At 53.3% G+C, this 18,242-nt stretch overlaps 1 protein-coding gene across 8 annotated transcripts in view; it reads left to right on the forward strand.

The window, feature by feature from the left end:
* The first annotated feature begins 9,222 nt into the window (after positions 1 to 9,222).
* Positions 9,223 to 18,242, forward strand: part of EPB41L5 (erythrocyte membrane protein band 4.1 like 5) — a 115,948-nt gene continuing 106,928 nt past the window's right edge. For 6 of the 8 annotated variants that reach the window (XM_075609779.1, XM_075609787.1, XM_075609785.1 and 3 more), the window contains exons 1-2: positions 9,223 to 9,299; positions 12,751 to 12,938. In XM_075609779.1, coding sequence (XP_075465894.1) covers positions 12,759 to 12,938 — 180 coding nt within the window. In that variant the 5' untranslated portion in view covers positions 9,223 to 9,299; positions 12,751 to 12,758. Of the gene's footprint in view, positions 9,300 to 9,341; positions 9,365 to 9,912; positions 9,922 to 12,750; positions 12,939 to 18,242 lie in introns of those variants that run through there. The other 2 variants (XM_075609780.1, XM_075609781.1) reach the window with 2 other exon arrangements.

The following is an 18,242-nucleotide window of genomic DNA, read 5'->3' on the forward strand; positions in this document are numbered from 1 at the left end:
GTTGGTGCACTTTATCTCCCCGGATACCGCTCAATGACACACAGTCTGATCCCCACGACGTGGGTCTGCCTGGTCCTTCCACGGAGGCGGCCATCCCTGAGAGGGCTCCCGCTGGAGTATGTCCTTATGAGTGTCTCTAGTTGCCTGTGGTCTGGCTCCAGGCGCATGCCGCATCTCACTGCGTGGCGTCTCTGCGCTGGTGCTACACCTGGCACTATAAAGCTAAAGGGTAGCGTCCCTGTCTGGGGCCTTCCCTATAGCAGCCACAATCTAGAAGGGGACTTGGGGCCGAAGGGGCAAACCTAGGCCTTGTCCAGAGTAGCACGGCTCCCTGGACACTACCTCTCTGCTCTCCTCCTTCCGACTGGCATGGTCCCTAGAGCGCCAAAAGTATATCTAGCTCTGCGGGGATGCTGCAGCCCTATTGGCTGTGCTGGCTCATGTGGTGGTGCTGCCCCTGGGGCTGCTGGGATATGTAGTCCCCTGCGGAGCCTCTTCCTAGGTGGCCGGCACAAGTGGTAGCCTTCTGCGCATGCGCAATGTCCATTCTGCGCATGTGCGATCAAGATGCCTGACGCGACTGACTGCGCATGCGCGAGGGACCAAAATGGCGGCGCCCTGTACCGGCATCCACCCCGGAGCAGCTCCCTGACAAGACGGCCGCTCCCCCGCCCGTAGCTGAGGTAAGCGCGGGGGGGGGGGGGGCAGTTACATTTATTAGCATGAACTTATCTCTAGCTTCTGGGGTTACTATGGTTACTTTTACACTGCTCCTGGAGAGAACGCCATTTTAATCTCCCGGACACTTAATATTTCAAATGCTTATCTCCTGAACGAAGAATCAGATTTAATAAAATAAGAAGTGTTGTAAAGGGCCGGAGGATATCTCTTAATGTAAGAAAAATAAATAAAGGGACGTCAGCGGGGACTGATTGTAAATGCTGCTTTGTGGCTACACCTGAAAAAGTCACCTCCAACAGCTCGATCTTCTGCCCAAAATATATAGGAATAAAAATGTTTATTCTGCTCCTACGACTGTACTAATATAAACAAATAATGGCAGATGGTTTATATAAGCTGCCCAGTCTGATCAAATAAACCACACGGGATTTATATTCAACTGAGGCACATTGGATCCTAGAAAAAGTACTTTCTAAAAGCAAATTAACGATCTCACTGGCGTCTCTAAACAAGTCTAAAAATACTCATAGCAAAGGTTTGGCTGAGGTCTTCATTTGTTAAATGAGTTACAAGTTGAATTTCTTAGGGGCCTCTGAATGTGGAAGTGTTTATCAATTAATAATGTTATTTCTCCTTCTCCCACTCCTGTCTTTATCAGAGAACCAATAAAGATAAGCTGTAGCTCACTGATCACACCGTGACATCACAGTGACATCACACAGAAGGGAGGCGCCAGAGGAAATCAAACCCCTCCCCCACGTGTCACTTTAACAAAATAAATAAAAAAATACTTATACGTGTCAGATTTGGGTAAAAAGGTTATCAAACACCCAGGTGAGACCACAGAAACAAGTCACTGGAATTATTTCACGTGGTCCTTGGAGAAATTGCCCCTTTAAGTCATTCATTTCTTTACAGAGAAAAATTTTCTATCTCAAAATGTGTATATATATATAAATAAAATAAAATCTGTTTCAATGTGCAACATTTGTTGTAAGGATATACTTTCAAAAATGTCGTTCTAAGACCAAGTTGTAAAAACCTATTAAAATCAATAAAAAAGTTTGAAATTAAAAAAAAATTAAAAAAAAAAAAGATAAGTTGATATTTTTGTGGTGTCACCGCAGGGAACATGGCGCGTCAGACACGGGGGAATCGGAGCTAGGATAAGAACATATTTGGCCCACCCATGGCCGGCTTGTTGGCGATGCCATCGCTGTGACCCCCAGCTGTGGAGCGGAGGCAGCCCACCGTGGTGGCGATCACAGAAGCCGGGCACCACTTCCGTGTCGGGACGCAAGCTCCAGCGTCGCACAGGTGGGGTCCGCGAGCGTAAGAGGCCCCGCACGGAGCACCCTCCTGCACCTTACCCTCATCACGCCTCGTCTATTCCCTCCCACATTTCCACCGTATCACGCGCATTTATTTAACATATTTACTCCGACACAAAACAAGATAAGAACATTTTACATAGAAAAGCTGCAAGTAACACAAGCAATATCAGTGTGTTAATATTCGTGGAAATGTCCAATATTTTCCTATTTATATAATAATAGCATGTTCTTGTATAGCGCTGCTAATTGTACGCAGCGCTTTACAGAGACATTTTGCAGGCTGAGGTCCCTGCCCCGAAGAGCTTACAATCTATGTTTTTGGTGTCTGAGGCACAGGGAGATAAAGTGACTTGCCCAAGGTCACAAGGAGCCGACACCGGGAATTGAACCAGGCTCCCCTACTCCAATCTCAGTGCCAGTCAGTGTCTTTACTCACTGAGCCGCTCCTTCTATATTTCTATATTTATCGTTAGATTTAATAATCAAACGCGAATAGACGATACTGTTCTTTATATATAGTTTAATAATTAACTGCTGCGTTAGAAATAGATTTTCTGTTCCCCTCCCTGGCTGGCACACGATAAGAGCCTAACTGCATCCACATAGCACCCTTAGCTGCACCCCACGCCTCCTCAATGCAGCCAGCTGCCTTCCTACTGCCCTGCTCCGGGTGCATGCGGTGCTCACACCCTTTAGCCGCCAGGCTGCTGCGGCAGTGTTTGACGCAGGGCGCGGGCGCACTGCCGCCAGCCAGCCATGACACGCAGCGTGGTGCAGACACCCGGCCATACCTGTGAACACAAAAAAATAGGCGCAATTGAGTGAATAAAAATCACGTGGTGAAAGTACAAATAAAGGTAATAAAGATAAGTGAATATGTGCAGCGAAGTAAAGCTCTCCCAGCCGATAAATTCCGCGTCACACCAAAATCCAGGGATCCGCGCAAAACGCTGAGGTCTGTACCTATCCTCAAAATAAATAAGAGAAGTATGCGGCAAGATAACGCACTACAAATGGGCAGAACCAGGGAGGTGGGGATAACCTCACATTGTCCCAGTTCTTAGGCCCAGTACGTGTATTCGGGTTATACTGGGACCACTGTGGATCACTCGGGTATCGCGGCGTGAAAGTCCCAAAAAATGTCCTGCGCCGGTCCTGGTAACGGCACTATGGGCCACGCGCCTCTCCCAGACGCACTATGGGCCACGTGCCTCTCCCAGACGCACTATGGGCCACGTGCCTCTCCCAGATGCACTATGGGCCACGCGCCTCTCCCAGACGCACTATGGGCCACGCGCCTCTCCCAGACGCACTATGGGCCACGCGCCTCTCCCAGACGCACTATGGGCCACGCGCCTCTCCCAGACGCACTATGGGCCACGCGCCTCTCCCAGACGCACTATGGGCCACGCGCCTCTCCCAGACGCACTATGGGCCACGCGCCTCTCCCAGACGCACTATGGGCCACGCGCCTTTCCCAGACGCACTATGGGCCACGTGCCTCTCCCAGACGCCGGTATTGGAACCTCCGTGTGTGCGCACATTGGTGTCCCATAGGAGTCAGGTATGCCGGCTGGCTGATACGGTGTCATCGAAGGACCTGAGCCACTGATTGAGCCACCTGTGCTGAAGCAGGCATATCCTGAAAACCTGACCTGTTGTTAGCCCTTGAGAACTGGAGCTGTTGGCTAACCCTAGGTTACTTGGTTCAATTTTGGTGACTGGTGTTTAAAAATAAATAAATCAATGATATCACTTTATACACGGTTGATGAGATTAATATTACCTTGAGTGTCCTTTAGAGCAGGGGCGCTCAACTTCAGTCCTCAAGCCAATTAAGCCACCTGTGCTGAAGCAGGGACTTTTTGAGCCACCTGTGCTGAAGCTGGGATATCCTGAAAACCTGACCTGTTATTAGGTGGGGGGAGGGCGTGAGGACTGCAGTTGAGCAGCCCTGCTTTAGAGATGTGAGAAAAGGGTGAATATCGGATATTCGGCGCCAAAGAAAACGCAGCAAAATCGCCAACGCTCAGAAATATTCAGCGGGCGTTTATTGCGGGGAGCGCAGAATAAAACAGGCGGAACTGAATGGGAAGCGCGCATGGAAACGTTCGCCAAACCGATGCCGGAGACATGCGCACATCCCTCATAGGCGGAAGTGTTTGACAAAGGTGGAAGCGTGTCTTCATACTCGGCACTGCTATACATTGCAGCATGTTAACTTTGGATGGTGCCGAGTATCACACATGTTGAGAGGTCTGGGCTCGGCTTCCTGACTCCTTGCAGTGGATGCTGCAGGCAGCTGAGGCTAGAGCAGTACTATGCCTCTCACCCTCTCCTATCCCAATGGATGTGGGTGGTCCGTAAAAAAAAGGCAATGCCCTTTTAAATCATTGCAGTGGGGCTCACTCTTAAAGGCACATGCCGCTGTGCACACATGGAAGCATACAATATGAGACGTAGTATCTTGCATGGATGCTTCTGCTGCGTACTGTGTTATGTATACTGTCAGCATACATCGGGGGTCTCAAACTCAGTCCTCAAGGGCCACCAACAGGCCAGGTTTTCAGGATATCCCTGCTTCAGCATAGGTGGCTCAGTCTGAGACACTGATTGAGCCACCTGTGCTGAAGCAGGGATATCCTGAAAAGCTGGCCTGTTGGTGGCCCTTGAGGACGGGCGCTGGCCGCCCCCGCCGTCGGAGAAGGGGGCGAGTGGGTGTTTGTTTGCCGCCAGATCCTGTTATTGTGGGCGTGTTTGCTCGCACAGGATCCCCATTACCGGAAGCCGACACTCGCCGCCTCTGGAACGGGCGAGCCGGCGCTGGCGCCTTGTGATCCTGGGCGTCACTGTATCTCCCTGTGCCTCAGGCACCAATATTACATTGTAAGTTCAGCAGGGCAGGGACTCCGTCACACTCCCATGTACAGCACTGGGCACAATGTCAGCGCCATGCGAGGAAAAAGCAGAATATGACATCTATGTCTGTATGCGCCACGCAACTATAATCATATTATATTAATATATTCTTTTCTGGTAATGGGGGACAGCGCGGCACGATTAGAGCACAGCGCGCGTCACGATTACAGCACAGCGCGCGTCACGATTACAGCACAGCGCGCGTCACGATTACAGCACAGTGCGTCACGATTACAGCACAGCGCGCGTCACGATTACAGCACAGCGCGCGTCACGATTACAGCACAGTGCGTCACGATTACAGCACAGTGCGTCACGATTACAGCACAGCGCGCGTCACGATTACAGCACAGTGCGTCACGATTAGAGCACAGCGCGCGTCCCGATTACAGCACAGTGCGCGTCACGATTAGAGCACAGCGCGCGTCACAATTACAGCACAGCGCGCGTCACGATTACAGCACAGCGCGCATCACGATTACAGCACAGCGCGCGTCACGATTACAGCACAGCGCGCGTCACGATTACAGCACAGCGCGCGTCACGATTAGAGCACAGCGCGCGTCACGATTACAGCACAGTGCGCGTCACGATTACAGCACAGCGCGCGTCACGATTACAGCACAGCGTGCGTCACGATTACAGCACAGCGCGCGTCACGATTACAGCACAGCGCGTCACGATTACAGCACAGCGCGCGTCACGATTACAGCACAGCGCGCGTCACGATTACAGCACAGCGCGCGTCACGATTACAGCACAGCGCGCGTCACGATTACAGCACAGCGTGCGTCACGATTACAGCACAGCGCGCGTCACGATTACAGCACAGTGCGCGTCACGATTAGAGCACAGCGCGCGTCACGATTACAGCACAGCGCGCGTCACGATTACAGCACAGCGCGCGTCACGATTAGAGCACAGCGCGCGTCACGATTACAGCACAGCGCGCGGCACGATTACAGCACAGTGCGCGTCACGATTAGAGCACAGCGCGCGTCACGATTACAGCACAGCGCGCGTCACGATTACAGCACAGCGCGCGTCACGATTAGAGCACAGCGCGCGTCACGATTACAGCACAGTGCGCGTCACGATTACAGCACAGCGCGCGGCACGATTAGAGCACAGCTTGCGGCACGATTACAGCACAGCGCGCGTCACGATTAGAGCACAGCGCGCGTCACGATTAGAGCACAGCGTGCGTCACGATTAGAGCACAGCGCGCGTCACGATTACAGCACAGCGCGCGGCACGATTACAGCACAGCGCGCGTCACGATTAGAGCACAGCGCGCGTCACGATTAGAGCACAGCGTGCGTCACAATTACAGCACAGTGCGCGTCACGATTACAGCACAGCGCGCGTCACGATTACAGCACAGCGCGCGTCACGATTACAGCACAGCGCGCGTCACGATTACAGCACAGCGCGCGTCACGATTACAGCACAGCGCGCGTCACGATTACAGCACAGCGCGCGTCACGATTACAGCACAGCGCGCGTCACGATTACAGCACAGTGCGCGTCACGATTAGAGCACAGCGCGCGTCACGATTACAGCACAGCGCGCGTCACGATTACAGCACAGCGCGCGTCACGATTACAGCACAGCGCGCGTCACGATTAGAGCACAGCGCGCGTCACGATTACAGCACAGTGCGCGTCACGATTACAGCACAGCGCGCGTCACGATTAGAGCACAGCGTGCGTCACGATTAGAGCACAGCGCGCGTCACGATTACAGCACAGCGTGCGTCACGATTAGAGCACAGCGTGCGTCACGATTACAGCACAGCGCGCGGCACGATTACAGCACAGCGCGCGGCACGATTACAGCACAGCGCGCGTCACGATTAGAGCACAGCGTGCGTCACGATTAGAGCACAGCGCGCGGCACGATTACAGCACAGCGCGCGGCACGATTACAGCACAGCGCGCGTCACGATTACAGCACAGCGCGCGTCACGATTACAGCACAGCGTGCGTTACGATTACAGCACAGCGTGCGTCACGATTAGAGCACAGCGCGCGTCACGATTACAGCACAGCGCGCGTCACGATTACAGCACAGCGTGCGTTACAATTACAGCACAGCGTGCGTCACGATTAGAGCACAGCGCGCGTCACGATTAGAGCACAGCGCGCGGCACGATTAGAGCACAGCGCGCGGCACGATTAGAGCACAGCGCGCGGCACGATTACAGCACAGCGCGCGGCACGATTAGAGCACAGCGCGCGGCACGATTACAGCACAGCGCGCGGCACGATTACAGCACAGCGCGCGGCACGATTACAGCACAGCGCGCGGCACGATTACAGCACAGCGCGCGTCACGATTACAGCACAGCGCGCGTCACGATTACAGCACAGCGCGCGGCACGATTACAGCACAGCGCGCGGCACGATTACAGCACAGCGCGCGGCACGTGGAACGTGGGACGCAGCGCGCGGGACCCAGCACGTAGGACTGTTACAGACACAGTCCCTGCCCCGTGGAGCTTACACTCTGTGTTGTTGGTGCCTGAGGCACAGGGAGATAAAGTGAGTGCCCGAGGTCACACAGAGCGGGCTCCGGGATTTGTTCCAGGCTCCCGGACTCACACTCAGTGTCTTAGTTGTCAGAGTCAGAGTCTTTACTCACTGAGCCGCTCCTGCTCTGTATACATTCATTTCTATAGCAGTACACACTCAGGTGTGTAATTGTTCATATACGTATAAGTGGGTCACAGCATGTAACATGTAAACAGACACACACGTGATCACAACTCCTCTCTCTCCCCCCCTTCTCACTCTAACCCCCATCTCACTCTCTCCCCCCCTCTCCCTCTCCCCCCTCTCACTCTCTCCACCCTCTCACTCTCTCCCCCCCTCTCACTCTCCCCCTTCTCACTCTCTCCCCCCTCTCACTCTCTCCCCCCCTCTCACTCTCTCCCCCCCCTCTCACTCTCTCCCCCCCTCTCACTCTCTCTGCCCCTCTCTCACTCTCTCCCCCCTCTCTCACTCTCTCCCCCTCTCTCACTCTACCCCCCTCTCTCACTCTACCCCCCCCTCACCCCCCTTCTAACTCCCCCACTCTCACTCTCTCCCCCCATCTCACTCTCTCCCCCCCTCTCACTCTCTCCCCCCTCTGTCACTCTCTCCCCCCTCTCTCACTCTCTCCACCCCTCTCTCACTCCCCCACCCTCTCTCACTCCCTCCCTCTCTCACTCCCCCCCCTCTCTCACTCCCCCCTCCCTCTCTCACTCCCCCTCTCACTCCCCCCCTCACTCCCCCCCTCTCTCACCCTCCCCCCCTCTCTCACTCCCCCCTCTCTCACTCCCCCCTCTCTCAACTCCCCCCCCTCTCACTCTCTGCCCCCCCTCTCTCACTCTCTCCCCCCCTCTCTCACTCTCTCCCCCCCCTCTCTCACTCTCTCCCCCCCTCTCTCACTCTCTCCCCCCCTCTCACTCTCTCCCCCCCTCTCTCACTCTCTCCTCCCCCCCTCTCTCCCCCCCTCTCTCACTCTCTCTCCCCCTCTCACTCTCTCCCCCCTCTCTCACTCTCCCCCCCCCCTCTCTCACTCTCTCCCACCCCCTCTCTCACTCTCTCCCCCCCCTCTCTCACTCTCTCTGCCCCTCCTCTCTCACTCCCCCTCTCTCACTCTCTCCCCCCCCTTCTCTCACTCTCTCCCCCCCTCTCTCACTCTCTCCCCCCCCTCTCTCACTCTCCCCCCCCTCTCACTCCCCCCTCTCTCACTCCCCCCCCCTCTCTCACTCCCCCCCTCTCTCACTCCCCCCCCCTCTCTCACTCCCCCCCTCTCTCACTCCCCCCCCCCTCTCACTCCCCCCCCCTCTCTCACTCCCCCCCCTCTCTCTCCCCCCCCTCTCTCACCCCCCCCTCTCTCACTCCCCCCCCTCTCTCACTCCCCCCCCTCTCTCACTCCCCCCCCCCTCTCTCACTCCCCCCCTCTCTCACTCCCCCCCCTCTCTCACTCCCCCCCCCTCTCTCACTCCCCCCCCCCCCCTCTCTCACTCCCCCCCCCCCTCTCTCACTCCCCCCCCCCTCTCTCACTCCCCCCCCCCCTCTCTCACTCCCCCCCCTCTCTCACTCCCCCCCCTCTCTCACTCCCCCCCCCCTCTCTCACTCCCCCCCCCCTCTCTCACTCCCCCCCCCCTCTCTCACTACCCCCCCCTCTCTCACTCCCCCCCTCTCTCACTCTCTCCCCCCCCTCTCTCTCACTCTCTCCCCCCCCCCTCTCTCTCACTCTCTCCCCCCCCCCTCTCTCACTCTCTCCCCCGTTTGGCGTTGCCCCTTTAAATCTCCTGCTCGCTGTGTCAGACGCCATTTCCTGGGCGCTCTCACTGGGAAAAGAGACACAGAGAGGTGAGTGAGAGGCACAGAGAGGTGAGTGAGTGAGACAGAGAGAGGTGAGTGAGAGGCACAGAGAGGTGAGTGTGATACAGAGAGGTGAGTGAGTGAGACACAGAGAGGTGAGTGAGTGAGACACAGAGAGGTGAGTGAGACACAGAGAGGTGAGTGAGACACAGAGAGGTGAGTGAGACAGAGAGGTGAATGAGAGACACAGAGAGGTGAGTGAGTGAGAGACACAGAGAGGTGAGTGAGAGACACAGAGAGGTGAGTGAGAGACACAGAGAAGTGAGTGAGAGACACAGAGAGGTGAGTGAGAGACACAGAGAGCTGAGTGTGAGACAGAGAGGTGAGTGAGACACACAGAGAGGTGAGTGAGACACAGAGAGGTGAGTGAGACACAGAGAGGTGAGTGAGACACAGAGAGGTGAGTGAGACACAGAGAGGTGAGTGTGAGACAGAGGTGAGTGAGTGAGACACACAGAGAGGTGAGTGAGTGAGACACACAGAGGTGAGTGAGTGAGACACACAGAGAGGTTAGTGAGACACAGAGAGGTGAGTGTGAGACAGAGAGGTGAGTGAGTGAGAGACACAGAGAGGTGAGAGACACAGAGGTGAGTGAGTGAGACACAGAGAGGTGAGGGAGTGAGAGACACAGAGAGGTGAGTGAGTGAGAGACAAAGAGAGGTGAGTGAGTGAGAGACACAGAGAGGTGAGTGAGTGAGACACAGAGGTGAGTGAGTGAGAGACACAGAGAGGTGAGTGAGAGACACAGAGAAGTGAGTGAGAGACACAGAGAGGTGAGTGAGAGACACAGAGAGGTGAGTGAGAGACACAGAGAGCTGAGTGTGAGACAGAGAGGTGAGTGAGACACGCAGAGAGGTGAGTGAGACACGCAGAGAGGCGAGTGTGAGACACGCAGTGAGGCGAGTGTGAGACACACAGTGAGGCGAGTGTGAGACGCAGTGAGGCGAGTGTGAGACGCAGTGAGGCGAGTGTGAGACACGCAGTGAGGCGAGTGTGAGACACGCAGAGAGGCGAGTGTGAGACACGCAGAGAGGCGAGTGTGAGACACGCAGAGAGGCGAGTGTGAGACACTCAGAGAGGCGAGTGTGAGACACGCAGAGAGGCGAGTGTGAGACACGCAGAGAGGCGAGTGTGAGACACGCAGAGAGGCGAGTGAGACACGCAGAGAGGCGAGTGAGACACGCAGAGAGGCGAGTGAGACACGCAGAGAGGCGAGTGTGAGACACGCAGGGAGGCGAGTGAGACACGCAGGGAGGCGAGTGAGCGACAGATCGGTGAGTGAGACAGACAGGTGAGTGAGACGCAAGAGATGAGCGAGACAGACGCAGGGAGGTGAGTGTGACACAGATGAGTGAGACACAGACAGGTGAGTGTTGGTGCAAGAGGTGAGTGAGACAGATGCAGGGAGGTGAGTGAGTCACAGGTGAGTGAGAGACAGGTGAGTGAGAGACGCAGAGAGGTGAGTGAGAGACGTGGCGGGGTGAGTGAGAGTTGCGGCGAGGTGAGTGAGGCGCGGCGGCGAGTGAGTCGCAGAGGGGCGAGTGAGGGTATGTGTGTGTGTATGTGTGTGTGTGTATGTGTATATGTGTGTGTATGTATGTATGTATGTATGTGTGTATGTATGCAGGGATAGCCAATTCAAGGGCCACCAACAGGTCAGGTTTTCAGGATAACTCTGCTTCAGCACAGGTGGCTCAGAGGCTCAGTTGAATAAGTCCCTGTGCCGAAGCAGGGACTGATTGAGCCACAAGTGCTGAAGGGATATCCTTAAAACCTGGCCTGTTGGTGGCCCTTGAGGACTGGAGTTGCCCCCCCCCCCTGCTCTTAAGATTACCGTGGTAACCTCAAAAACTAGAGATGAAAAGCATGATTTTTAACACTAAATAATATGCTCTTAGAGAAAATAGAGGAGGAGGCGGCGGCGATCAGGGGGTGCGGTCCCAACATTGCAGGAGTGCAACTATTTTAGGCTTCTGGGGGAGATTGCTGCTCCCAATGGCTGAGCCAGTGGCTATGTCGGTCATTTATCTTGATTGTAGGCCCCTCTGTGCTGGGGGTTTCCCCTTATCAGGGAGGATGCCCTGTTACTCCTGTTACTCCTGTTACTCCTGTTCCCCTGGGAAAGTTTCCTGCAGGAACTGGACAAGTGTCACTTGAGGTGTTGACGAAACATTAACCCCTTTGTTGCTCCAGGACCACTGTTCCTTTGTCCCACCTTAACACATTGTGCTCTTTCCTCTCTATACCACTCTTGTGTCTGCCAAGTATCTTTAAGTGTCTCTTTTTATCTTTGCCCTGCTGCCTCGGCTTGGAGTCTGTGCTGTGCATCCACTACCCTTTCACTAGAGTATTTGCCCGTGCGTCTGTCACTGTTTACTGCATAACTCCATGCTTCAGCATTTCCTTATTCATTGAAACAAAATGCCACCGGCGTGCACCTTAATCTCCCCCCTCCCGCTTGTTCTGGGTGCAGGGCGCATGTGTTGATGCAACTGATCTGTTTTATTTACATTTTGCACACCATTTTTTTCGCTTCGTATGTGCCCTGCGTCCTGCGTGCTTCACACTCCTCACTGCATCAGTGTCATCTGTTCCCCAACATTCCCCGTGGCAGCCGCAGGTTGGTGGCGGTATTAATGCACGTTCCTTGTGTGTAGTGAGGCTCCCGTTTTTAGATCTGCATATTTGCTCCAAACGATGGAATAATTGGCACAGGCCATGCTACTTGCATTGTGCCATGCAGCGTTCATGGGAAATGCATCGTCCATGGACCTCCATAAAGCCGCCCCCCAGATCCGCGTGCGCAGTGTCTGCTTCCGTGGGCTGGGCCGGCTAAACGCGGGAGGATTCCTTGTGCTGGAAGTGTTATGAAATAGTTCATGTTCAGACACAGCACTGGGACTAATTTATGAGGGCAATTCTTTCGGTGAAACCCGTTCCTGTCTTGCTATGAGTCACCCGGTGAAGCCTACCTTACAATACCAACTCTTTGCCGCCCAAGGCAGGGCTCTCGCGTTTGGGCTGACTCGGGGTTACCCGAGCTATACCGGGGCAGGGAAACACCGGTGTTATAACCGCGGCAGTGACCGAGATTCAGAGATTTCCACCTCCACAAATCTAAAAGTGGCTACGTTTGGATTCTTTTTGGGCTCCTTGGATTTGTTGACGTTGTGAAAATGAAAGCACCGTAGGTGTTGTGAACGCGGAGAACTTTTTAATGTACCGACATGAAACCTCTTCATAGATGTAGTTTTGTATGCGGGTTTTCAGAACCGGAGGAAGAACCTTGTTAAGTCCTAAAGCTCCTTGTACGTCTGTGTAGGACTCTCATGCAGATCCACTGAGAAGTGTCGGGACCTGCAGGGACCCTGCACCTCTCCAGGACGCTTCTGATTGCCGAGTTTTCTCTCCCATCCTCCCCCCACTCTCCTCTCTGCAGCCAAGAAGATGTTGAGTTTTTTCCGGCGCACGCTTGGGCGCCGTTCCATGCGCCGCCACGTGGAGAAGGAACGTCTGCGAGAAGGCCAGAAGGCATCTACTCACATCCCGGCGGCAGGAGACGCCAAGTCCGTCATCACCTGCAGAGTGTCTCTTCTGGACGGGAGCGATGTCAGTGTGGACCTGCCGGTCAGTAACATTGAAATCTGTGCTGGATACATCAGGGGGACTCAACTCCCGTCAACAAGCCCCCCTCACAACCCCCCTCACAAAAAAAAGGTCCGGCTTCTTGAGCCTCTGATTGAGTCACCTGTGCTGAAGCTGGGATATCCTGAAAACCTGACCTCTTTGGGGGGGGTGGGGGGGGCTGATGACTGGCGTTGATCCTCCCTGGGATACATGATATTTATTTACTCTCTCTAACAGTGAACTAACTTTTTAGCTCTTAAGGTGCATTCCCACGGTGTAATAATACGACTAGTGAAACTGCGCGAGGTGCAAAGGTTTCACTTCGATTGTTTCTCTGGAAATGAAGGACTCATTGTATTCCTTTGGGGCCTCGGGATGGGGAGATTTTTCTTTATCCGTAGCCCACCGTTTTAATCGGGAGTCAGTCAGGGGAAGGGGAAAGAGTGGGCTCGGGCTGTGCGTGCACTCGCTGAACGCTCGGTAACATCACACAAAAAGTGTCCAGAAGGAACCAAATGATTCCCATTTGTATGAGGTACTTTTCCAAAATGAGAGAGCAAGGTGTGTTATCCCCCTCTCTCTAGCTAGAAGCCCATTAGCGGATGCACTCCGGGACTATTAAAACATAACATTTAATGGGTTTAATACTAAAAAAAAAGTCTACACATAAAAAATATATAACAAATATGTGTGTGGTGTAATAAAAATAGGGTGGGAGAAGGACAGGTGTGGTAAGGTTGACCCCCAGGTGTATTTCCAATTAATAACGCATTACCAAATAGTGTAGTGATTAAACAAATTACTAACGGTAAAAAAATGCAATGGAACCACCAAAGGGGACCTACCTAATGGTAGGGTAACTGAACCAAGTGGGTGCCTCTACAATGATGTGAAGAAGCCTGCTGGTGCTGTAATGGAGTGTAATCACTGACAGCATACCCATCAAGCCAACCTATGATTGCTAAACGCAGAATAAACCTGCTGAATCACTTGACGGCTAACTCCAACGAATATGGTGGTTCAGTTACCCTACCATTAGCTAGGTCCCCTTTGGTGGTTCCATTGCATTTTTTTACTGAACTGAAGGGTAACTGAACCAAGTGGGTGCCTCTACAATGATGTGAAGAAGCCTGCTGGTGCTGTAATGGAGTGTAATCACTGACAGCATACCCATCAAGCCAACCTATGATTGCTAAACGCAGAATAAACCTGCTGAATCACTTGACGGCTAACTCCAACGAATATGGTGGTTCAGTTACCCTACCATTAGCTAGGTCCCCTTTGGTGGTTCCATTGCATTTTTTTACTGTTGGTAATTTGTTTAATCACTACACTATTTGGTAATGCGTTATTAATTGGCAATACACCTGGGGGTCAACCTTACCACACCTGTCCTTCTCCCACCCTATTTTTATTACACCACACACATATTTGTTATATATATTTTTTATGTGTAGATTTTTTTTTAGAATTAAACCCATTAAATGTTATGTTTTAATAGTCCCGGAGTGCATCCACTAATGGGCTTCTAGCTAGAGAGAGGGGGATAACACACCTTGCTCTCTCATTTTGGAAAAGTACCTCATTTAGCTCATCAGGTGCACCCAATTCCACTCTACGCATTTGTGGCGAAACTCATATTCACACATCACAAAATTATTTGGAAGGGAGCAGTATATTCCTCCTTTGTTTTTGTGCCATTTGTATGAGGACTTAATGTTTAGCTGTATTCAACTGGGGAGATAACCTTAAATGTGTGCCCTGTCACATCCACCGACATGCTTGTGTTTGGTGTGCGACACGCTTCTGCGCCGTGTCTGGACCACTGATTTCTCTGTAATTTTGCTTGTGTGTTGGTTCTAATTCTCCATAGAAGATCTCACAAACACCATTGTGTTCCAAAGTCCAGCTGCGTGACCGTGTCACGTACACAGGCGGGTAATGTCCGCTGTGCTATGTGACTCTGTGGTGGTTCATTACCTCGGGGTCAGCACCTCTATGACCAGAGCCAACAAATGAGCCTATTAAATATTGTGGGTACCGACCGCTGCCAGGTAACCCAGCTCCGCAGCGCGAGCTATTAAATATTGTGGGTACCGCTGCCAGGTAACCCAGCTCCGCAGCGCGAGCTATTAAATATTGTGGGTACCGACCGCTGCCAGGTAACCCAGCTCCGCAGTGCGAGCTATTAAATATTGTGGGTACCGCTGCCAGGTAACCCAGCTCCGCAGTGTGAGCTATTAAATACTGTGGGTACCGCTGCCAGGTAACCCAGCTCCGCAGTGTGAGCTATTAAATATTGTGGGTACCGCTGCCAGGTAACCCATCTCCGCAGTGTGAGCTATTAAATACTGTGGGTACCGCTGCCAGGTAACCCATCTCCGCAGTGCGAGCTATTAAATATTGTGGGTACCGCTGCCAGGTAACCCAGCTCCGCAGTGCGAGCTATTAAATATTGTGGGTACCGCTGCCAGATAACCCAGCTCCGCAGCGCGAGCTATTAAATACTGTGGGTACCGCTGCCAGGTAACCCATCTCCGCAGTGTGAGCTATTAAATACTGTGGGTACCGCTGCCAGGTAACCCAGCTCCGCAGCGTGAGCTATTAAATATTGTGGGTACCGCTGCCAGGTAACCCATCTCCGCAGTGCGAGCTATTAAATATTGTGGGTACCGCTGCCAGGTAACCCATCTCCGCAGTGTGAGCTATTAAATACTGTGGGTACCGCTGCCAGGTAACCCAGCTCCGCAGTGTGAGCTATTAAATACTGTGGGTACCGCTGCCAGGTAACCCAGCTCCGCAGTGTGAGCTATTAAATATTGTGGGTACCGCTGCCAGGTAACCAGCTCCGCAGTGTGAGCTATTAAATACTGTGGGTACCGCTGCCAGGTAACCAGCTCCGCAGTGCGAGCTATTAAATACTGTGGGTACCGCTGCCAGGTAACCCATCTCCGCAGTGCGAGCTATTAAATACTGTGGGTACCGCTGCCAGGTAACCCATCTCCGCAGCGCGAGCTATTAAATACTGTGGGTACCGCTGCCAGGTAACCCATCTCCGCAGCGCGAGCTATTAAATATTGTGGGTACCGCTGCCAGGTAACCCAGCTCCGCAGCGCGAGCTATTAAATATGTGGGTACCGCTGCCAGGTAACCCAGCTCCGCAGTGTGAGCTATTAAATACTGTGGGTACCGCTGCCAGGTAACCCAGCTCCGCAGTGCGAGCTATTAAATATGTGGGTACCGCTGCCAGGTAACCCAGCTCCGCAGTGTGAGCTATTAAATACTGTGGGTACCGCTGCCAGGTAACCCAGCTCCGCAGTGTGAGCTATTAAATACTGTGGGTACCGCTGCCAGGTAACCCAGCTCCGCAGTGTGAGCTATTAAATATTGTGGGTACCGCTGCCAGGTAACCAGCTCCGCAGTGTGAGCTATTAAATATTGTGGGTACCGCTGCCAGGTAACCCATCTCCGCAGTGTGAGCTATTAAATATTGTGGGTACCGCTGCCAGGTAACCAGCTCCGCAGTGCGAGCTATTAAATATTGTGGGTACCGCTGCCAGGTAACCAGCTCCGCAGTGTGAGCTATTAAATATTGTGGGTACCGCTGCCAGATAACCCAGCTCCGCAGTGCGAGCTATTAAATACTGTGGGTACCGCTGCCAGGTAACCAGCTCCGCAGCGTGAGGTCCAGTCCTGTGTGTTTGTTCCATGTGCTGCTTTATTCGGTGTAATGGAGCAGGTTCTGTAGAAATATCGGTATTATTCCGTTTGACGTGGAGTTTCTTGGCTTGTTATAGGGGTTTGCAAAGTCTCCACATTAATCCACACCATGGTATAATATTCCATAACGGCCCTTATATATGGTAACGTATAGTCCTACGTGGGACAATATTTCACTGGTTATACAGCAGCACGGCTGTAAATCCTGTTATTGTGATGCATTAGTAAACCTTTACTAATGCTGCAATAAACGTGCCTTTTTTTATTATTACAAGAGCGCAGAAAACTGGTAATAATCTAATTATGGGGTGTTCTGGTTTTGAACCATTTTAAACTGCAGGATTCGTCCCATAAGATGCAATTGCTGTAACATCCGATCTCATATAGAACTTAATTAACATTACAATATAGTTTTTTTATATTTTTGTTACAAGCGAGATAATTCCATTGGAACATTCTGGGGAAAAAATCAAAGCAGGAACAAAAATATTATTGTTCATATCTGAAAGGGTGACATATTCACCGATATCCGTTTCTATCTGACTGTGAAACCACTGGACACTTGTCACAGAACCTCTGGGTTACAGGATGACAATCGCTGGCCTTCTTTATTACACAGCGAAACGTGTGTGTGTGTTCGCGCGCACGTTCTCATAGGTAGGATTGTGTATTCTGAAATTAGCGTTTCACCGCTTTGCGCCACTGGTTCACTGCACGCAGCACAGGGCAGCCACAGGTACACTGCACGCAGCACAGGGCAGCCACAGGTACACTGCACGCAGCACAGGGCAGCACAGGTACACTGCACGCAGCACAGGGCAGCCACAGGTGCACTGCACGCAGCACAGGGCAGCCACAGGTACACTGCACGCAGCACAGGGCAGCACAGGTGCACTGCACGCAGCACAGGTACACTGCACGCAGCACAGGGCAGCCACAGGTGCACTGCACGCAGCACAGGGCAGCACAGGTACACTGCACGCAGCACAGGGCAGCCACAGGTACACTGCACGCAGCACAGGGCAGCCACAGGTGCACTGCACGCAGCACAGGGCAGCCACAGGTACACTGCACGCAGCACAGGGCAGGCACAGGTACACTGCACGCAGCACAGGGCAGGCACAGGTACACTGCACGCAGCACAGGGCAGCCACAGGTGCACTGCACGCAGCACAGGGCAGCACAGGTACACTGCACGCAGCACAGGGCAGCACAGGTACACTGCACGCAGCACAGGGCAGCCACAGGTGCACTGCACGCAGCACAGGGCAGCACAGGTACACTGCACGCAGCACAGGGCAGCCACAGGTGCACTGCACGCAGCACAGGGCAGCCACAGGTACACTGCACGCAGCACAGGGCAGCCACAGGTACACTGCACGCAGCACAGGGCAGCCACAGGTACACTACACGCAGCGCAGGCACAGGTGCACTGCACGCAGCACAGGGCAGGCACAGGTACACTGCACGCAGCACAGGGCAGATACAGGTACACTGCACGCTGCACAGGGCAGCCACTGGTACACTGCACGCAGCACAGGGCAGCCACACGGGCGCACTGCACGCAGCACAGGGCAGCCACTG

The sequence above is a fragment of the Ascaphus truei genome, chromosome 7 (genome assembly GCF_040206685.1).
Source record: "Ascaphus truei isolate aAscTru1 chromosome 7, aAscTru1.hap1, whole genome shotgun sequence".
In the NCBI taxonomy this organism is placed as follows: domain Eukaryota; kingdom Metazoa; phylum Chordata; class Amphibia; order Anura; family Ascaphidae; genus Ascaphus; species Ascaphus truei.